This window comes from Spermophilus citellus (genome assembly GCF_964194105.1).
Source record: "Spermophilus citellus genome assembly, chromosome: 9".
NCBI lineage: Eukaryota > Metazoa > Chordata > Mammalia > Rodentia > Sciuridae > Spermophilus > Spermophilus citellus.
Genome location: NC_138191.1, coordinates 106,556,763 through 106,578,817, shown reverse-complemented (window position 1 = coordinate 106,578,817; position 22,055 = coordinate 106,556,763). Strand labels below are relative to the sequence as shown.

Sequence of the window (22,055 nt, the reverse complement as noted above, 5' to 3'; positions counted from 1 at the left end):
GTCTCAGGGTTTCTAGTGCAAAGCTAATTAAAGATTAATGTTTTATAGAGAACAAATTTGAATTGCCTTGTAGCACTCACTAATGGAATTGTCTCTGATTCCCTATATCGGCTCTCATAAATTGCTGAGCTAGTTAATATCAATTTAAATACCTTTATTTCATAGAGAAATCCTTTGGTCCACTTCAGCTGATTCAATCTCTGCACTTGCTCACAAAGGAGTACTGAGAAAGGCAGCACAGGCTGGTTGTCCAAACACACTCTGCTCTTCAACTCTATAAAGTAGGCAATGCTATTGGGCTGCCTGCTCCCACTATTGATCTGGCTCTTACCTAAACCATAGAGTTAATTTAATGGAGGAAAACCATCCTGACCAGTGTGCAGGAACAAGGCACAATTATATACAAACTAAACCCTGAAGACAGTGTGAAGGGCAATCACCTCTTCCTCCAAAATAAGAGGAAGAAGGGGATTTACATGTGCTACAGAAAAACCCTTTCTCACACAGTCTCGCCTGGCTCCTTGATATCCTAGTTCATGTGTACAAGATGGGATAAAAGATGAGGATTTTTACGTATTTCCCATATAAGAATTTAACTTGCCTTCAGAGATGGACAGGCCTAAGTTTCATTACAGCTGTAGGTAGAAGGTTTGTCCCCACCCAGAAGTCTCTTCATCTGAACCTTAGAGGGACAACAGGGTGGAACCTGAGTGGAGACACCTGAGAGCCAATATGCCTCAAAGGACATCCAGGCTGTTACTGTTTCTAGTAGCACAAAATAAGCACAGGCTTATTTGATTCTGGGTTCATCAGCTCACCATTGACAATGGAATAGCAGCACATCAGGTGGGTTCTGGATCAAGAACTGTGGAGGGGGGGCTGGGGATGTGGCTCAAGCGGTAGCGCGCTCGCCTGGCATGCGTGCGGCCCGGGTTCGATCCTCAGACCACATACCAACAAAGATGTTGTGTCCGCCGAGAACTAAAAAATAAATATTAAAAATTCTCTCTTTCTCCTCTCTCACTCTCTCTTTAAAAAAAAAAAAAAAAGAACTGTGGAGGGCAGGGTGAAGAAGTAGCTATGAAAACAACCATTTATTGAGCACCCATTACTTCATATACTGTGCTAAATGTTTTACAGTCATTTTCTCATTTTAATCCTCATAACAACCCTATGAGGTAGGTATCATCACCATTTACAAATGAGAAAACAGGTTCAGAAAACTTAGGTCTGTTGCCCAAAGTCATATAGCTAGTCACCAGTGGAGCTGGGCTCTGTCTGTTGCTGAAAGCCCATGTTCTGTTTATTGCACCCATCTAGGTGAGCCTTGAGCAAAGGTAATATGACTGCACAACTGTGCAAGATCACCTGGTACTGGAGGCTGCTGTTCACACTCACCGCTGGTAGGGATGCATTGAAGCTGATTTGATGTTGGTTTTTATTCCACTTGGCATTTTCCCTAAAAGGAATACGAAGAAAGACATCTGAAGCAAGGCAAGACTTTCACAATAAATCAGAAATGTCGTTTCTCAGGTTCCCTCCTGCCATCTCCTTTATCATTGCAGAACCCCTGTGGCATCTGACCCTGGTTGGCAGAGATCAGAGGTGTGGTTCTTCACCAGCTGCCTCCCTGAAGGTATCTAGGAGGAAAGGGGTGATTTGGGAGAATAGTGGGAGAGGTGTCCTGCTTATCTACTCCTAGAAAAGACACAAAAACCTGTGTGATCCTTGTTCAGTGTTACAGGTAAAAGAGTACTGTATTCTTGCCAGGTACAGTGGTACGTATCTGTAATCCCAGCTACTCAGGAGGCAGGAGGATTGCAAATTTCAGGCCAGCCTGAACAATTTAACAAAACCCTAGCTCAAAGAAAAAAAAAAAAAGACAGCTGGGCATATAGCTCAGTGGTAGAGTGCCCCGGGTTCAATCCCCAGTACCACACACACACACACACACACAAAAAAAAAAAAAAAAAAAAAAGAAAAAAGAAAGAGAAAAAAGGCTATGTTTTCTCTTGATTCTGTTGTCTTTTTTTCCTAGACAGCATGTAAGAAATAACTCTTCTTGCTGCTTGCATCTGAACTCTTCCAGACTATTCTCTTAATTACTAAAAGTGAGTACAAGAGAAGGCAGGAAGGCAAGAGAGACAGGATACAAAGAAAATAATACCAGTAGGAACAAGAAACTGCCTCCTTGTCAATTCCTGATGCATCTTCCAAATAACCTTGATTAAGTAAGGTCTGACCACTGATTTTCTTTTTTCTTTGGTACTGGGGATTAAACCCAGGGGCACTTACATACTGACCTACATCCCTAGCTCTTTTTATTTTTTATTTTGAGGGAGGGTCTCTCTAAGTTTCTTAGGGCCTCACTAAGTTGCTGTGAGGCCCTAAGCAATCCTCCTGCCTTAGCCTCCTAAATCACTGGGGTTACAGGAGAGCACTCCACAGCTAGCTGACCATTGATTTTTCTACCCACAAAGAGACACTGACCACAAACCTAATCTCCAGAGTAAATGGGACAGGACAGTTGAGAAAGAGGTATGAGATGGGGTAGAAATTGAGAGCAGTTTCTCCTACTCAAAGTTGTTCCTTACTCTCTGATGCCTGCTTCAGAGTTTCAGATGAGAATTTTTACTGCTGAAAATTGTTTTCTGAGTCACTATGCAAAGGAGAAAACTCCCAGGTCTGGGGATGCTGGGAGCCTAGATAATCCTGATCATCTCTACTCCCCTGTTCAAAGTCAATTACATTTCCACCCTTGCCACCTTACCAGGTTGACCTGCTTGAGCCATTTGCACTCCACTGAGCATTGGCTGCTGCTGGCTTGGAGCTCCTGCCATTTGTACTTGCTGTAATCCTGAGGTTCCTGCAAGGATTGTCCCAGCTCCTGGCTGGCCTGGTTGGCCAGGACCACTGCTGCCTGAAGGTCTCCAATTAGACAGACCCTTCCCAAAGGCAACAGCTGCCACCAAGGCATTGGTGTCTGCAGGGTTAAAGGTCTGCTTGTTTGGTCGGAGACCTGAAGAAAAAGGAGGACCATGAAGTATACATCTGGTCCTAGGTCTGAACCTAGCAGCTGGAGGGCCTGCAGATTGCCAGGGTTTGGAGTTCTGACTTCAGCATCATCTAGACTCTCACAGTCCAGAGGAAAAGTCAGAATACCCTCCAACCTATCCTCAAAATTTCCCTTTTCATTTTGCCATTTCTTCTACCTGCTTCAGGGCTGGCCTTAAACACAAAAGGCTAGCAGTATGATTGCAAACCCTTTCCTAAGCAGTTCATTCTGTGTCTTCACTTTATTACCACCCAAACCACCATGGCTATTCCAGTCATCTTATTATACACATCTCCTTCTGTCACCAATACTTCTTTACCTCCACTCTCTGATTCTCGCTCCTCTTTGCTGATTTTCTCCAGAAGGTTTGAGCACATTTTATTCAAGCTCTGTATCTGCTTCTGTAATACACAAATGGTGCAGTGATTAAAATAAATAGGAAATGACTATGGAGAATTTCTTCCAGAGACAGTTTAGTGCAATAATTGAGTATCTCTACTACATAGGAGTGGTAATGTTTGCTTCTCATCAAGGGATGGAGATGGGATCATCAGGGCAGTGACTTAGTACAACCTGAGCTGCATCAGCACCAATGCGGGCAGCATCTGTTGTCAGTTGTTTCTCCTGCTCTTCAACCTCAGGATCAGGCTTGGTTCTCAGATGGTCAGGGACCACCTCATGGCTGAAAACAGGTACCCGTCCTTCAGTCTGCCGCTGTAACACAGATTTTATTGATCCTACCATGTACTCCAAGAATTCAATCTAGCCTTATTTCCTTTCTATAGGCAAACAGTGCATTTTCAGGGAAAACAACTTGAAACACAATATCTAGCTTCTTAGAACACTGTCTCTTTCCCTCTACCTGTGATTTCTGTCTCCTCACATGGCTATCTATACCATACTTAAGGGCAAATTAAACCCCTCTCTTTGCCACATTTTAATCAAAGACTGGAATAGACAAAGTCACAAAAGGACTTTTTTTTGCAAGACAGATACTGGAAGAAGTCTTGGTGATATAGGCATCTGGATTTTTAATAGCACTATTTGGGAGCTTTCTCACCTCCAGGACAAAAAAGCAAGGCCTCCAAAATGCAGTCCTTCCTTCTCACTGCCACATATTAGCCCATATTTAGAACTTCTAGAATAACCAATCAAAAATTCTTAGACTTTCATCTAAGAACTTAACTTCCCAAGTTATACACACTTTTTCTCTGCTTACCATGAGATCTTCATCTCGATCTGGGGACAACACCAGAGGAATAATGACCTGGTTACGGAACAGTGGTGTCTTCTCATGCTTCAAAACCTTGTTCAGAGTGTTCAACTGTCCAGATAGCAATGCAAAACTGTCCAGGACAGAGGGCCTGGTGGTGGTAAGAAAGTATCAGAATGTTCCAACCCTTCCCTGTAATGTAATAATTAAGAGGCTCAAAAGACTCATAGCCCTATGACTAGCCTAGATGAGAACCAAATTGGCTAACAGGAATGATGGGGTTAGGAAAGAAGGACACACTTTCAATTTCTGACACAGATACAGAAAAAGGCAGTTCATTGTTTGAAAGGGGTGAGAAACACTGGCAAAATAGGAATCATAGCTATAGTATTACAACTGAAAATTCAGAAACTGGGTAAAATTCTCCTTTCCAACCTGCAAATAAGATGCACTATTCCTGAGTAGTTTGGATCTAAAAGACTAAAAGCCACATCTGTGGAAAGAGATCCAGCAAAAAGAGCCTCTTCACCAGAAAAAAAAAAAAAAAAAAAAAAAAATCCAAGTGTAAGGATCAAAAACAACCTGGCTTGGGAAACTGAGCTTTTCTCTACTTCCTTACCATGGAGGCCCTAAGCCAAACTTTAATTCAATGTTGGGCAACCCAACTCTTTCCAAATCAAAAGATGTTTACAAACTGATAAATGGTTACATCATTAGAAATGTCCTATCCATCAGAGGCCTGGCCCCCCCATCCAGTAAGCCCTCCCCAGCTTGCCCTGGAAATCCAGCCCTCCCCAGCTTGCCCTGGAAACCCTTACCAGGTTAGCCGGTCATACTCGTTTTCCAGCTTATAAATGAAACTTCCCAGTGAGTTCTTCAGATCAGCCACTTGACTCAGCAGTGCATCTAATGATGCCTCAAGTTGCTTCTCCTCTCGCTGCAAATAGGAACAGGTTGGTTACCCAGAGAGACACAAAAGTGTGACACATACAGAATAAAGCTGAAAAGCCAAGTTGTTTTCTATCTTTGGCATCTGGTTACAGACAGCATCAACCCTTAGACCTTTCAACCCCTTCACCTGACCTCAACTCCTCCTACTTACCAACTGATTTTCTTATTACCCCAAATCCAGGCAAGGTTCTTCTCATGATTTTTTTTTTTTTTTTTTTTTTTAGGTACACCCTACTGTCCCTCATTGAGAAATTTCACCAGATCCAGTGCCTGTTCATTATCTTATGGGTGCCTCTGCAGCACATGTACACCATATTCCTCTGTCTTAGAATCTGCCTTGTGCTATTCTTGTCAACAACACAATTTCTGGGACATCTGCCTATACATAAAGCTTTCTCTGAAAACCAGCTCTGCACTCTCTCGTCCCTGCCTCCTTAGCATTTGATGTTTTGACCTTCTCTTTGTTGAGTTAATGTGCACTCATTTATCTCTGCCAATATTCCCATGCCTCTTTCACAAGTCTGTTGACCCATGAGCATTTATTGAGAGACTATCAGGTGTAAGTACATGACAAATGAAAAACAAGAAAACTCGCATGTTTCTGAGAGCCAGACAAACAATTTTAAATTCTGGGAATCTGTAAAGCATTTCCTTCCCATTGTCAGACGATCCTATATTATTCCATTTCTTCACCCTTAACAACTATTGGGCACAAGTTGGTTAAGAATGACGCAAAGCAGTCTTGCAAACCCGGGAGCGTGCCCGACAGGAGCTTGACCTTGGGTTCCACCCACAGCCTGAGATTTTTATAAATAGTTTAGCTTTTGGCCTCCGCAGACAATTCCTTCAGCCCTTGGGCTTCTCTCCAATTACAGATCCCTTGTTTGTCTGCATCCAACAGCCTAGTTGGGGCCTGAGTCAGTCCACCACTTTCTTGAGCCGTCTTTCCTTAGATTGATCCTCAGCTTTCCCAAATGACAACCTGATCCCTCCCAACATTCAGGAGGTTAGCGCTGCATCCTTCCTCTCGCCTGAGCCGAGTCTGTCCTTCTCCTGTCAGCCGCCTCAACCCCCACTGGCCTCTGCGCTCCCTTTCCAGCTGGCCTCGCCCCCAATCTCCCGTTCAGTTTTTCCATAACAGCCGCAGGCTCTGCCTCCCCAGCTCCTCACTCTCATCAGCCAGGCCACTCTCGGTCCTATTATCCCGGGCTAGCTATCTGCCAGGAGACCTAACTGGGTTCTCACCTGCATTGCTGCGGGGCGGCTGCAGCAACGACTTCCTCTTCCGGTTTCCCAGACAGCTAGCGCGACTGAGAGGGCTTCATCCACCAATCAGAAAGCTCAGAACTCGGCCTTCCCATCCACTTCCGGTTTTATTTTCGTGACGAGATAGACAGGTCAGGGGTCAAGAGTGGAACATCCTCCTTGGCCCGGGCCGGTGCGGGAGGGATGTGTGATGGCCTCGGAGCGCCCGGAGCCGGAGGTGAGGGGCGGGCGGGCGCAGTCTGGAGCCCCGAGACTTGAGGGGGAGGGTCCAGAGGGCAGATTTGGCTTCGCCCTCCTCCTGCGCAGCTTCGGCCGAGCCGGGTCAGCTCAAACCAACTCTCCGTGGTCCACAATTTCCTTGAGCGACTTAGAGAATTTTTTTTGCTTTGTTTTGTTTCCTGAAATTTCGTTTGCGTCGGTGACCCTTTGACCTAGTGATAGTGGTATTATCAAAACTTGTTTTGATTATTTGTTGCAATTTAGTGGGCAACACGACAGTAGACTGCCTTTGTCGGCTTCTGCATTTCTTAAAACGTTGAAATGCAATAAACAGCATGCGTTAATTTAGTTCTAGGGCTTATGCTTTTGGAAAAAGCAGCTTTGGTTTCATGAAAGAAATATTTGACTAGGGGTAAGACCTTATTCCAGTGTTTATTCTGCTATTTAGCTATTTCTGCAACCTCGGGCAATTCTGGGATGTGTATAATGATACAAATAGTCGTCATGACTTGCTGGATACTTAACTACTTGCCAGGCACCTTTCTAAGATCAATTTTCTCAATCCTATGAAGTAAACACCATTATCATCCCTGATGTTTCAGTTGAAGAAATTGAAGCACAGAGCTGTTAATAGTAATAAAGTTAACAGAGCTAGTGAGTTTTTTGGCTAGAACAACAAAACTGTCTGGCCCCATACTTCCTGTGTTTTGTTTTGTTTTGTTGCAGTACTGGGGATTGAACCAGGGGCACTCTATCTCTGAGCTACATTCCCAGCCCTTTATATTTTATTTTATTTCATCTTATTTTTGATCCTGAGGATTGAAAGCACAGATGCTTACCACCAAGCTACATTCCCAGCCCTTTTTATTTTTTTATTTTTTAAATTTTGAAAGAGGGTTTCACTAAGTGGCCAAGGGTCTAAGATGCTAAAACTGATCTCAAACTTGTGATCCTCCTTCCTCGGCATCCCAAGTTGCTGGGATTACAGACTTGCTCCAACCTGCCCAGCTCCCAGCCCTTATGGTTTTTTATTTTGAGACAGGATCTTACTAATTTTCGGAGGCTGGTTTTGAACTTGTGATCCTTCTGCCTCAGCCTCCCAAGTAACTTGGATAACAGGCATGTTCTACTGTGCCCAATCAGACCTTCTGTTCTTAACCATAATGTTGACAGCATAGATAACAGAGTAGCCACAGGATGGCAAATCTCTACTTCATTGGAATTTGTTGCGATGACACCCAACATTGAAAATGATTGGTTGTAGGAAACTATGCCCTACTGAAAAGAATCAGACATGTGCACAAGGATAATAGAGTAGCCCATGCATCAAAAATATCAATATTGAGAAAAACTATGAAAAGTTGGAATATGTTTTCTTATAGGTAAAAATGAGAGGACATTAAGGGGTTTTGTTTTGTCTTTGTTTTTTTTAAATATTTTAGTTGTAGATGGACACAATATCTTTATTTTATTTATTTATTTATTTTATGTGGTGCTGAGGATCGAACCCAGTGCCTCACACATGCGAGGCAAGTACTCAACCACTGAGCCACAACCCCAGCCCTGTTATGTCTTTGTTTTTGAACCATGGGAAAATACAACATACCTTTTAGGCAGAGAGTTAAAATAATCATGTCCCATAGAAATCTAATGTGAGTCACATATGTAATCTTAATTTTTTAAATAGCCACTTAAGGAAGTGAAAAAAGATAGTTAATAGCCAAAAGTTAAGCATTTGTTAAATTCTTTTTTTTTTCCCCTTTAGTGCTAGGATCAAACCTAGGGTCTCCCATATGCTAGTAAAGCACTAAACCATTGAACTACATTTGCAGCCTATATTTGTTAAATTCTTGATTTGCTTTCTGAAAATTTCATTTCAGAAGATAAAGTGAGCAAAGAGTTCTGCCTCTGAACATAAAAAAAGACTTGCTTTTAGAGGATACTAGTATCCCAGTAGAATAAACGTGCCTAGTCAGACTTAGGAAATCATTCATTCATCATATTCTATGGGTATTGCTGTGGACTCAGAATTTTACTAATTATCAGGTGGATACAGAGCAGTGTAAGACAGATGTGCTCCCTGTCTTTTCCCCCCATATTTTATCAGTACATTATAATTACACAAAATAATGAGATTCCTTGTTATGTACACGTATACAATATAATAATATAATTTGGTCAATATCATTCCCAAATATTTCCCTTTTCCCTCCCCTCTTTCTTCCCTGGGTCCCTTTCCTCTACTGGTCTCCCTTCAATTTTCATGAGATTCTCACCACCATCTTTCTTTTCCTTTTTCCTCTCTGTCTTTTCCATGTGAGAGAAAAAGAAACTGCTCTTGATTTTCGAGTTTGGCTTATTTTACTTGACATAATTCTCTCAAGTTCCATTCATATTCCTGTAAGTGACATAGTTTCATTCTTCTTTATAGCTGAATAAAGCTCCATTGGGTGTATATACCACATTTTCCTTATTCATTGACAGACACCTAGACTAACCATTTGGCTATTGTGAATTGTGCTGTTATAAACATGGGTATGCATGTATCAATATAGTATGATGACTTTAATTCTTTAGGGTAAGTACTAAGGAGTTGTGTAACTGGTGGAACCACTCATATGGTAGTTCCATTCCTAGTCTTTTTTAAAAATATATTTTTAGATGTTGGTGGACCTTTATTTATTCATTTATTGATAATGCAGTGATGAGAATTAAACCCAGTGCCTCACACATGCTAGGCAAGTGCTCTACCACTGAGCCACAACTTCAGTTCCCCATTCCTAGTCTTTTGAGGAACCTCCATGCTCATTTCCATAGTGATTGTATTGATTAACAATCCCATCAACAGGGTAAAAGTGTTCCTTTTTCTTCACATACTCTCCAGCATTTATTTTTGTTTGTATTATTGATGGCTGCCATTCTAACTGGAGTGAAATGAAATCTCAGTGTCGTTTTGATTTGTATTTCCCTAATTGCTAACAATGTTGAACATTTTTTCCATTTAGTTGTTGGCTATTTATATTTCTTTTTTTTTTCTTTTTGGTACTGGGGATTGAACCCAGGAATGCTAAACAACTGAGCCACAGCCCTTTTTATTGTTTATTTTGAGACAGAGTCTCTCTACATTGTTGAGGCTGGCCTCAAACTGGCAATCCTCTTGCCTCAGCTTCCTGAGTCACTGGGATTACAGTATGTGCCACCATGCCTGGGTTGTATTTCTTCTTTTGAGAGGTGTGTGTTAATAAATGGGAAAATAATAATAAAAGGTGTTAATAAGTGGGAAAATAATTTTTCCCATTTATTAATTTTTTTGGCATAAGTTTTTTGAGATTTTTATGTATTCTATATATCAAGTCTCTGTCAAGAATAGCTAGCAAAGTAGAGCTGGGCGTGGTGGTGTATGCCTGTGATCCAAGCGACTCGGGAGGCTGACGCAGGAAGATCGAAAGTTCAAAGCCAGCCTCAGCAAAAGTGATGCACTAAGCAACTCAGTGAGACCCTGTCTCTAAAGAAAATACAAAATAGAGCTGGAGATGTGGCTCAGTGGTCAAGTGCCCCTGAGCTCAATCCTTATTACCAAAAAAAAAAAGAATAGATAGCAAAGATTTTTAATTTGATGCCACTTTATTTATTAATTCTTTTTTTTTTAGCTGTCAGTAGACCTTTATTTTATTTATTTGTGATGCTGAGAATCAAACCCAGTGCCTCACAAATGCTAGGCAAGCAGTCTACCACTGAGCTACATCCCTAATCCATCATTTATTAATTCTTGGTGGTATTTCTGAACTTTAAGAGTCCTACTGAGGAAGTTGTTGCCTCCTCTTACATGTTGAAGTGTTGACTGTACATTTTCTTCCACATGTTGCCTAGTTTCTGGTCTAATTCCTAGTTCTTTTATCCATTTTTGAGTTGACTTTTGTGCAGGGTGCATGCTCCTTATTTTTCTGGGGTAAGCAAACACTGAATTAGGATAATAAGTGCTGCAGTGAAATGAATGACGATGTTTGACTAGGATATTTAACCTATTTCATTGAAAAATTGAGGGGGGATGGATCTCAAAGCCTGGAAAAATGACATTTAAGTTTACTAAGTATCTAATACTCCCCCTCAAAAAGTATCTAATTCTCCTAAAATAGGCATTATTATATATTAACAGATGAAGAGAATGAAGCACACAGAGTTTAAGTCCTTGTGCCAAAGCCATATAGCTAATATGCAGTAGAACCAGCATTTAATCCGAGGTTCTCTGAAACTAGATGCATACTCTTATCTGAGCAGTGTGGAGAATTGGCAAGAGATAAGGCTGGAGAAGATTCAGCGTGATTCCATGCTAGAGGTTTAGTATAGTGCTGAGGAGGCTTCAGACAGTTCAGGACTGGGAGTATCTACATTATTTTGTGGGATCTGTGAACAGAGACAGCACATGGGTTAGAAAAGACTCAAAAAATATTTAGACCTTAACCTCAAAGGCACAGATGCAAGAACCTGGAAACAACAGTTTAATGAACGGAACCATGTTTCATTCATTCTTGTACACAGTGCCTAGTAGTGTTTTATTCATCTTGGTATAAATGGTATGTAGACTTCAATAAATATTCCAAAGAATGATAGCCTTCCTCTGGCTCTCCTGCTTAATTGCAACCACATCTCCATGAATATATTCTTATTCACATGTTATCAATGAAGAAATTGAGACCTGGAAAAAATTAATTAACCTGTCCAGGATCACCTAGATGGCAAATAATAGAACCAGATTTGAAATCATTGACTACAAAAGCCTGCTTTGTCGTCTTTGCCAGATTACTTAAAGAGAAGTGCACTTCAGACTTAAGGGAGTTTAATATTGGGGGCATGAAGCTCCATTTGAATGTGGATGCTTTGAAAACACAACTAACTCAAGGACTCTCTACAATAATATGGAAGGATCCCTTGGGGATCTTGTTAAAATTCAGGTTTCTGAGCTCTGTCAACTCTTAATTTGGTTGGTCTATGGTGGTGCCCAGGAATTGAAGATGCATTTTAATAAAACACCTTAGGCAATTCTGATGCAGTTGGGTTCTTGGATCTCACTTTGAAAAACATTCTGCCTACTTAAATTAAATCTTCTGGTTCTGATAAAGTACATCTTGAATGTGAAGAGAACTTAGGAGATTTAGGGCCTGGAGTTAACTTTGAAGGATCACATATTAAGGGGGAATATTGTAAAAAAATGAGGAAGATGTTCCTAGTTTCAAGAAGATGGATTCTGTAAGAACTGATTGATGAACTAGACTTCATTTTAGCCTTGGGCGTGTCACTCTGTCATTCAAAATAACCTTAAAGGCAAGGTGGAGAAATGGAAGCTGTACAGTAGTGAAATTTCAGCACCAACTAACCTGAAGAAAGCTTTCTAGTAGCATAGTGCTTGCCTCTGCCCTCTATCCGGGTTACCCTCATTTCCCCACTTAGTAAACACTGTTCAATCAATCTTCAGCATCCCTTTCTCCTAAGACCCCAAACTGGGTCAGGTTACTTTGTTACTTGCACATTTTTATCCTTTGAAGAACTTATTCAGATTCTAATATTACAATAAATAGAGTAGTTATTTGATTCATGTTTTTGTCCTCCATTACAGGGTAAATTTGATAAGCAGGGAATTAATATTTTTGCTTTCCATTTTATTCTTATGACCTAGCTTCCTCTTGTCTGTCTTATCCTAAAGACCCTTTAAAATGCAAGTAAGCTCATTGTTTAATTCCACTGATTCTTGTTTGTTTTCCTTTTCATAAGAAGATTTCTTCAATGAAAGGCAGTGGTAACTTTGCATTCTAGCATTACTTGTCTCTTGGGAACAGTTCACAGAATGGCCACTTTGAGTAGCTCTAGTCTAGGTCACTACTGTCTTCCTTTGCTTTTAGGGAGTCTTTGTGAATTACATGGTAGCCAGAGTGAATGCCAAAACCCTGTTGGGAGTTGACCTTACCCTTAGGATAAAATCTAAAATGCTAGCAAGAGCTGGGAGGAGTGGCACAGGCTTGTAATCCCAGCAGCTCTGGAAGTTGAAGCCGGAGGATCATAAACTTGAGGCCAGCCTTAGCAACTTAGCAAGGCCCTAAGTAACTTAGTGAGACCCTGCCTTAAAATAAATAAAATAAAGGGGCTAGGGATGTAGCTTAGTGGTAAAGCACCTCTGTGTTCACTCCCTATTACCAAAAATATATATATATTTTTTTTTAATAAAATAAAATGCTAGCAAAAGCCTACCTCAGCATAGTGTAGGGAAGCAGTGTAAAGTAGTATTTCTTAACGTGTGATTTCACAGACCTAACAAAATAATACAGAGTCATTTCACATCAATGTTTAAATTGTCTTTTTGTCTAATTTTGTCAAAGCATCCATTCTATTTATTACCCCATCATGTTCTTTTTTTTATCACTGCTTGAAATCTTTTCTGCTCTTAAGATAGAGATGGTTGAGCTGGGATTTTGGCTCAGTAGCAGAGTGCTTGCCTCCCACGCATGTGTGAAGCACTGGGTTCAATCCTCAGCACCACATTAAAATAAAGGTATTGTGTCCATCTACAGCTAAAAAAAACAAACAACAACAACAACAAAAAAGCTGGTTAACCTCTGCCCCTTCCCCCATGCCGGGGTAATGGGGATTGAACCCAGGGGTGTTTTACCACTGAGATATGTGCCCGGCTCTTTTTTTTCCCTTCATTTTTAAATTTTGAAACAGGATTTCAGTAAGTTGCCTAGGTTGATCAAATATGTGATCCTCCTGCTGAAGCCTCCTGAGTGACTAGGATTACAGGTGTGGGCTACTGGCCCATTATTAAAACATCCCATTTTTATCCATTTGTCACTCAGTAGAAGAGCTTTGCTCATCATTTAATGGATTCGTTGTGCATTGGTTAACTTCTGACCCCGATGCCTACTACTTAGTAAATCACTTAACTCTTTAGAACTTTGGTTTTCTCCTACTAAATATTTTGCTGTGAAGACTGAACAATCTTACTTAGGTTTAAAAAAAAAAAACTTAGTACAGGGCCTGGTGATAATTTGTAATAATTAACTTTTATTATGTTCCTACTCAGCACCAGACACTGTACTGAGCACAACATGTGTGTAATTTCTTTGATCCACATAACAGCAGTTTAGATTGGTGTTAGGATTATTTCCATTTTTATTAATGAGGGCACTGAGGCTTAAAGAAATTAAATACCTTTTCTATAATCACACAGCTAATAAGTGGCTAACTTGGGATTCAAGCCTGAGCTATCCAAATCTCAAATTCTTGCACTTAGCATCTATAGAATGCTGTTGAATACAATTTGTGTGTCCAGTAGATGTGAATTCCTTCTTCCCTTCTGCTGTCATCTTTGTTTCCAGTATCTGCTTCTGTTTCTTTTTATCCTTGCCTTCTCTCTTAGAAAAGAAGACTTTCTACATCCTTAACTATTGCATCTCTGCTGTCCATGTCTCAATGTCTTCTCTGACATTGGGCACCCTTTCTTACTGCATTTCCAGGGCCTTTTCAGTCTCCTGTGTGCATATTTCCCCATTATGGGGAGAATAAATTTTTGCTTCCTTTTGCTATCATGTTTCTCAACAGCTAGTTATTGGCTGCTGTTCATTTCTCCTCCATCACCCTCTCTTCAGTCCTTGTAGCTAGTATCTGTCCCCTCACTGGGCAGAACACAAGAAGAAAAATGTGTGATTTGTCTAGGACAAGCAAAAGTAAGGGAGTGAGAAAGTGGGAAAGCTCAGGCCATTTGGTCCTTATTTCCTCTGTGAACAGATAGGCAAATTATCTGCTGGAAGTGCAGGAGTTACAAGATTAGAAACCCTTCTATAGGGAATTGGGAAGGTTGTTGATCAGGGAGAGGTTAAGGGACTGGTGAAGATCTGCTAGAGTTGGCACTGCTGACAAAGTGACAGTTTCTTCCTGTCATAGTACAGCTGCCATGATATACATGTGAACAGAAGAGAATGTCACATTCATCTTGACTCAAGCCTTTGGCAGGGCTTGTGCAGTAGAAGGGCTTGGGCAGAGGAACTGATGCTTGTTAGAACATTGTGGAGGTGACCACATCTGAAGCCACAAAGGAAAGAAACTAGAGTGTTGGCAATCAAGAGGTATGTGAATGGAGATGGTGACCTGCAGAGGTGTGGTTTCAAGATATTCACTTGGGATGCTGGCCATTTACTTACTGATTATTTCTTTAGGGCCTGCTGTTGTTAAGACTTAGGAGAAACTGTCTGACATTCATGTAATGTATCAGGGACCTACTGAGTATTGAGTTTGAATCAATTTGCTAAGTACAAAGGCACAAAAAATAGAGCAAGAAATAGAGCAAGACCCAATCCTTTCCGTGAAGAGCTTATAGGTATAGGAGAAACTCTCATTAAACATTTGTGGAAACATAATGTGGGAAGGTCACTTCATCTTTGTGGAGGTCTGTGCAGAGTGAATGGGAACAGAGGGTTGAGAATAGACTTGCTGGTAACACCTTGCATAGTGGCGGGGGTGAACTTGCTGTCTTGGCTCTCACAAAGTGTCAGTTCCTGGGACACATTACTTACACAGGATCCATATATATACCCAAACTCAGTGCCTTTTCTTTTAGATTTATTAATGTCTCTGTCCGGGCTGGGGATGTGGCTCAAGCGGTAGCGTGCTCGCCTGACATGCGTGCGGCCCGGGTTTGATCCTCAGCACCACATACAAAGATGTTGTGCCCGCCAAAAACTAAAAAATAAATATTAAAAAAGATTCTCTCTCTCTCTCTCTCACTCTCTCTTTAAAAAAAAAAATGTCTCTGTCCCTAGGTGGAAGAAGCTGGGCAGGTGTTCCTGTTAATGAAAAAGGATTATCGAATCTCCAGAAATGTTCGCCTGGCTTGGTTCCTCAATCATCTGCATCAAACTGTGCAGGCCACACCCCAGGAGTTGCTGGTGAGGTCTAGAGATAGGCATGAGGGAATGACCCAGAAGGATCTGCTTTGTTGGAGTGTGCTAGAAACAGACAGGAGGGGAGACTAATTCTGAAAGCTCTAAGTTGGGGGTCGAGGGGAGGGGGGGTCAAGTGACTGCCCACAAGATGATTCCCCAAGGGAAATCTGAATAATTTTTCCAGATAATTGGGGGGAAAGAGTAGGTGATTATTTATGGGAAGCAGAATCAGTATTAAAGGCAGGATATTAAAGGCAGGTCTAGGGAGCACTTTATAACATTTGATTCACTACCACACTTTAGATTAAAATTAGGATTATTTCTATTTTATAAATGAGGACACCAAGACTTAAAGAGATTAGGTGCCTTTTGTACAGTCTCACAGCTAATAAGTGGCCAAATTGGGATTCTGGGAAGAAAGCAGTGACTCTTTCCTGGTCCTTTTCTTCTTATATCCATCTTAATTACCAGCTTCAGTCTGAGCAGGAGTTAGAAGTCCTCAGTGTCCTGCCTCCTGGGTGGCAGCCAGATGAACCAGTGATCCCAAGACCATTCCTCCTCGTACCTTCTACTCGGGTTACCTTCCTGGCTTGGCAGTATCGATTTGTCATTGAGCTGGATCTTAGCCCATCCACTGGCATTGTGGTAAGTAGTTGGAGGGAGACTCTGGGAAGCAGGGATGGAGTGAAGGGTGAGGAAGAGAGAAAGGCCTATGGGGGAGGTAAAAAAGGATCCCAATCTACCATTGTGGGAAGAAGATGAACTTATAAAGGAATTAGGACTGTTAAAAGATAGTCCCATTCCATCTGTGGCACTATATTTAGGGATGTGATTAGTCATAAGATGAGAGTCCTACTGACTTGTGGAAGCTGCTTGTTTCTGCCCTCTGCTTAGGGTTGCTTTTGGGCACCCTGAGAGAGCTTTCTCTGCATTGCCCTCAGGATGATTCCACCGGGGAGATCTTGTTTGATGAAGTTTTCCATGCCCTGTCCCGCTGCCTGGGCGGGCTGCTTCGGCCCTTCCGAGTGCCTGGATCTTGCATCGACTTCCAGCCTGAGATCTACGTAACTATCCAGGCCTACTCCTCGATCATTGGCCTGCAGTCCCACCAGGTAGTTCATCCCCCTCCAACTTTCTACCCACAGACCAAATTTCCAGTAATCTGCTAAGTACTCACCCTGTCTCTACTATTTCTACCAAGTCCCCAGCTCTGCTGGTTTCTTTAGCCTGTTCTCAGTTATTCCCATGAGTCTCTGTTTCCTTGAAAACAACCAGTTCCTCTTGCCTTAAAGATGCTTTCTAAGGATGGGTCAGTTGACACTGATTAGACAATTGCCTATCTCACTCACCTCTTGAGTTTTGTCAGATGGTTTCTCTTGCACGAACTCCTGGCACTACCCCCCAGGAGATGATTTTTTTGAATATTTTGTGATTTTGAACTTCTACAAATATTCAGAAATGTAATTTATTTTAGGGACAGAGAAGGGTCATATTTTCTGAGAGCCTGTGAACTATCAGATATAATGCTGACCACACTGATAATTACAGGGCTCATCTGCCACCCAAGCAGGCTATCACAAGACACTCCTTTTGGAGAATGGCCAACTCTGTTACAGAAATATCTGTTTGGGGCTTAGATAAACATTGGCCCATTTCCCCTCATCTGCTTTTAACCTCAACTCATTGGTAGGGGCTTTTTCTGAAACTGTCCCTGCTGGTTATATTGTCACCTTAGCCATCAAACTTTTGGGGGGAGACAAACAGAAGCCAGGAACAGGCTCTGAAGGTCTGAAGTATACACCAACATACCTGGTGCATCCCAGGGAAGGGACTGTCAGCCCTTTGTCCCAGTTTAAAGTGCTCTTCTGGGACAACTTTTAGCCTGGTGTTTACAGGCCACATCCCCAGATAGAGGCCAGGCTTTGCAGGTGCTGATAGCCAAAGCAGAGAGAGTATGGGTGTTAGGTAATCACTCAAAACTTCGTTCTGCTTGGCAAACACTGAAGCCTGACCTATGCCAGGCCCAGGCTATGTTCTGAAGACCCAGATGAATCATGTACTGTCTTTATCCTGTTGGAAGGAGTTTAGCATTCAGAGGGGGAAATAGATATTGCAGGAGGTAATTTCAGTTGAACATGATAAGGGCACTGATAAGTTATGACTGGGGTGCTTCAGGAACACCAAGGGGGAGCATCCAATCAAGCCTGGAACAGTGACAGGGAAGTCTTTTAGACAAAGCAGCATTTGAACTGAGTCTTGAAGAAAGAACTTGGGTTAACTGTTCAAAAAAGGGAAGACCAGCAAAAGCAAAGGCACAGAGCTATGAAACTGCACTCTCAATCACAGCTTTTTGAAGGAGCTACATATTATTCAGTTTTGATAGGGTAAAGTTTGAATATAGGAAAGTGGTGGTACAGAGAAGACCAGAGACAGAGGGGGGATCAATTAGGAAAGGCTTAGAATATCAATCTAAGGACTCTGTCCTTTATTCTGTAGGGGAGTTAAGAGCACTGGATCATTGCCTGTGTTTGCCTGACCATCTCCATCCCTATTTTGTATTTTATTTAGAGACAGGGTCTCACTGAATTGCGTAGCACCTCGCTTTTGCTGAGGCTGGCTTTGAACTCTAGATCCTCCTGTCTCAGCCTCCCAAGCTGCTGGGATTATAGGCGTGAGTCACCAGACCCAGCCAAAATGGGGATATCAATAGCACCAATATACAGTGATTGGATTAATACATGTCAAGTAGTTGAACAGTACTTGCCCCAGAGAAAACATGCAAATGTTAGCTTTTCAAATAATTAGCCATAGGTATGAGGGGAACCTCTGAAAGTTTTGAATGGACAGCAACAGAATCAGATTTGTACGCAGGTAAGATCATACTTATTTGTGGGAAGTGTGGAAGATGGAATGGAGACAAAGTCTGGATGTAAGGAGAACAGGCAGAAAATGATTGCCATTTGGGAGAGAGGGTGATATCTGAACAAGGACAGCAGCTGAGGGGAAAGAGAGAATTTTCTTAGGTAAGCTCCCAGGGCCACTAATCAGCCCCAACCCAGCCTCCACATCTTCTCTGTAGTTCCTCAAGGTATATCATGCAATTCTAAAAGAAAAGTTAGTGGGTGTGATGACACAAGCCTATAATTTCAGCTACTTGGGAGGCTGAAGCAGGAGGATCATAAGTTTGAGGCCAGCTTGGGCAATTTAACATGATACCTGTCTCAAAATAAAAATGGCTCGTGATTATTATAGCTCAATGATAAAGTATCCATGGGCTCAATCCCCAGTACCTCAAAAAAAAAGAAAGAAAGAAAGAAAGAAAAACAAAGTTAAATTGCATTTATTTATAATACATGTCCTTTGAAGATTTGAAAGCCACATTAAAATATAAAGAGCTGGGCATGGTGGTATGCATCTCCCATCTACTTCAGAGGCTAAGGCAGGAGGATGGCAAGTTTGAAGCCAACCTGGGCAACTTAGTGAGACCTTGTCTCAAAAAATAAAAAGAGCTGGGGGTGTAGTTCATTGCTAGAACACTTGCCTAACATATGCAAGGCCCTGGATTTAATCCCAATGCCAATAAAAAATAAAGGAAATAAAAAATAAAGGAAAAAAACAAAACTCACCTATAATATAATACTCAGAAATAAATATTGTTAACATTTTATGAAATTTCCTTCTAGTCTAGTGAGTATATATTGATTCTCCCCCACCACCATCCCTTTATTCAAAGACAGAAAGAGAACTATCAGGTACATTCCAGACATATGACTTCTGTGTCCTACTCTCTTATAATACAGGTATTGTCCCACGTCATGAAAATTTTCTTTGAGAGCTTGTTTGGAAATACTGAAAGGGAAGTGCAGCTACTTGTATACTCTTTTTTTATTTTTATTTTTTTAGTTGTCAATGTACCTTTATTTTTTATTTATATGTGGTGCTGAGAATTGAACCCAGTGTCTCACACATACTAGGCAAGCGCTCTACCACTGAGCTACAACCCCAGCCCTAGTTGTATACTCTTGACTAAAGAATGATCCTCCTCTATCAGAGAAGGTCATCTTCTTAAACTAAGCTCACAGCTTTGGGAGGGATTCCCATGGAGCAGTGAGGGAGGATGGGGACACCTGCCTAGCCAGCCAGATCAGTTGAATCAACCCTGCCAATCAATGGGGTGACTGATGTCATAGCCAGATCACCCTCACATCCATGAAATATTCTTTGAAAATGATTTTAATTACTCCTTAACTTACTATTTTATCCTGTTTTATCTTGAAATATTTAGCCAGCCCCTTATTGTTGGCCAGTTGTGTTGTCCCAGTTTTATTACTTCTAAACAATATAGATAGGAACATTTTATCTCATCTTTCTGTTGCTCCAGTTCCTGCTATTTCTCTGTTTCTGTTTTCCTTTTCACAGGCCTATAGAATGGGACATTGTTCCACTTTCCCTCTCCGGCTGTCCCTATCCCCTTACAAAGTATGGAATAGAGAGTGAAGAAGTAGAAGAAGTTGTTCCACAGGAGGGTAGGAGTCAGGGAGAAGGAGTGGGCATGAAGGACAGGTTATAGGAGTGTGATGAGGAAAGAGGGGTGAGATCCTAGGGTCCACCATAAGGTCTTACAGATTTGTATATAGGGGGCACTTATTTATATTTGAAGTAGAAGAAAACGACTCCATGGAGAAAGAGTGAAGATCCTAGAGAGACAAGAAATTTGTGAAGAGATGGAGAGAGATTAGCTCTAGGGGGAAAGAGTAGGATAAAGAACCCTTTCTTGAGAGTCTCAAAGAGAGAACAAGAACATGGATAAATGTAAACATGCCATAGACTTTGAGGGGAATTTCCAGAGGGGTGGATTTCCAGGTTAGGGCCAGTTCTTATTAGCTGACCTCCTTTCTCTATGAAAAGTGGTAATTGTTATCTGCTGAGAGTAAAGGAAAGGAAGGAACATTTATGGGGGGAATAAGAAGAACATTTTGAGTTCAAAAGAAGCAATAACCTCTAGGATACCTGTGTGTATCTTAAGAAATGAGTAAAAGGAGTTTGCTGGGCTGAGGTGGGCAGTTTACAGACAATATACCAAAGCCCATTATGGAAGGAGCTGGGAGATCTTATGGTGCCCCCATGTGGGAGACTGGGGAAGCCCAGGGTGGAGGGCCCTAAGCAGAGGTAAATATCATGACCCCAGATTAAGGTGACAATGTCTTGAGGCTATGTGCAGGATTGCCATGTACCTAGGCTAAGAATTGGTGAAGTAGATTTAAGAAGGAGGAACTGGCTGTGGAGTCATTTGATCCTGGTTGGGTGGGAAATTAGGATTGCCTGGAGGGAGCTATGGAGAATAAGCAGAGAGAGCAGAGATCTGTAGGGGCCAGTACCCCACAGTGGTCCTATCTCAATCTTTCCCTTGTGCTTCTCAGGTGCTTGTACAAGGTTGCCTTTTGGACCCTTCTCAGCGGGAAGCATTCCTTCAGCAGGTGTATGATCAGCTCTGCCTCTTTGAGGATAAGGTGGCTGCCATGCTGCAGCAGCAGTATGATCCCCAGAGCCAGGTATGTGGGAGAGAAATTGGCAGAGACTATTTTGAAAGAGAGTACATAGGATGGAGGGCAGAGAGGAGGATTGTACCACCTAGAGAGGGTAAGGATGGCAGAAAAGGACTAATAGCCAGGGGCAGAGTGAGACAAGGACAGATGTGCTAGTGAATACTTAAAACTAGCTTTAAAGGACAGTGACTCACATTCTTGGAGGGAGAAAAGGTGAAGGCCATTTGCTTGTGTTTTTTCAATCCCAGATCCTCGTCCTGTGAGGATCTGAGAAGCTGACCATAAGTGGCTTTGATTTCGAGTTAGTATTTTGTACAATCTTAGGCTTACTAGAATTACTGCTTGGCTCACTAGAATTGCTTTGGATATCACAGAAGTTGCCAGGCAAGTAGCAGTTCTGTGTGCCTGATGACTGGTATGGAATTGGATTGTTTATAAAATATTTCATGATAGTGATGGGAGAATATGGAAAAAGGCCCTTCTCCGCAAAAGATGGAGAAGCCCTGCCTCAGTACAATCTGATAGTTCATCTGGTGTTGACTCCCTTCCCATCTGAGGTTCAGCAGCTGAGCACATGTGTGGAAGGGAGAACAGTGGGACTCAGCAGCATCGTGGAGAGCTTGGGGTCTTCACATGATTAAGCCTGGGCAGTACAGGGCTACAAATTCTGGTTTGGGAGCTGGAGGCGTAGCTCAGTGGTAGAGCACATGCTTCGCTTGGATTCAATTCCCAGCACTATAAAGAAAAAAGAAAAAGAAGAAGCTAGATATGGTGGTATGTGCGTGTAATACCAGCTACTTGGGAGGCTAAGGCCAGAGAATCATTAGTTTAAGGCCAGCCTCAGCAGGTTTTAGTGAAACCCTGTCTTAAAA

The 22,055-nt window shown here is 41.9% G+C and overlaps 2 protein-coding genes across 7 annotated transcripts in view; one reads left to right on the top strand and one right to left on the bottom strand.

Moving 5' to 3' along the window:
- Positions 1-1,066: 1,066 nt before the first annotated feature.
- Positions 1,067-6,536, bottom strand: MED8 (mediator complex subunit 8). Of its 3 annotated transcripts, none has more exons than XM_081308158.1 (7): positions 6,465-6,536; positions 5,087-5,205; positions 4,275-4,419; positions 3,629-3,769; positions 3,375-3,456; positions 2,771-3,019; positions 1,067-1,459 (listed from the first exon to the last, which is right to left on the bottom strand). In XM_081308158.1, the coding sequence occupies exons 1-7, from the start codon at positions 6,468-6,470 to the stop codon at positions 1,395-1,397; spliced, it is 807 nt and encodes a 268-aa protein (XP_081164284.1). In that variant the 5' UTR covers positions 6,471-6,536; the 3' UTR covers positions 1,067-1,394. The 3 variants fall into 3 exon arrangements, with proteins under 3 accessions (XP_081164284.1, XP_081164285.1, XP_081164286.1); XM_081308159.1 differs by having other exon boundaries at positions 4,275-4,401; XM_081308160.1 differs by lacking the exon at positions 2,771-3,019.
- A 66-nt stretch (positions 6,537-6,602) lies between these two features.
- SZT2 (SZT2 subunit of KICSTOR complex) overlaps positions 6,603-22,055 on the top strand; it is a 50,640-nt gene continuing 35,187 nt past the window's right edge. For all 4 annotated transcript variants that reach the window (XR_014023905.1, XR_014023906.1, XM_081308944.1 and 1 more), the window contains exons 1-5: positions 6,603-6,702; positions 15,515-15,640; positions 16,109-16,282; positions 16,579-16,749; positions 21,058-21,189. Coding sequence is in view for 2 of the 4 variants with exons in the window: in XM_081308944.1 (XP_081165070.1) it covers positions 6,676-6,702; positions 15,515-15,640; positions 16,109-16,282; positions 16,579-16,749; positions 21,058-21,189 (630 nt within the window). In the remaining 2 variants the exon portion in view is untranslated. The remainder of the gene's footprint in view (positions 6,703-15,514; positions 15,641-16,108; positions 16,283-16,578; positions 16,750-21,057; positions 21,190-22,055) is intronic.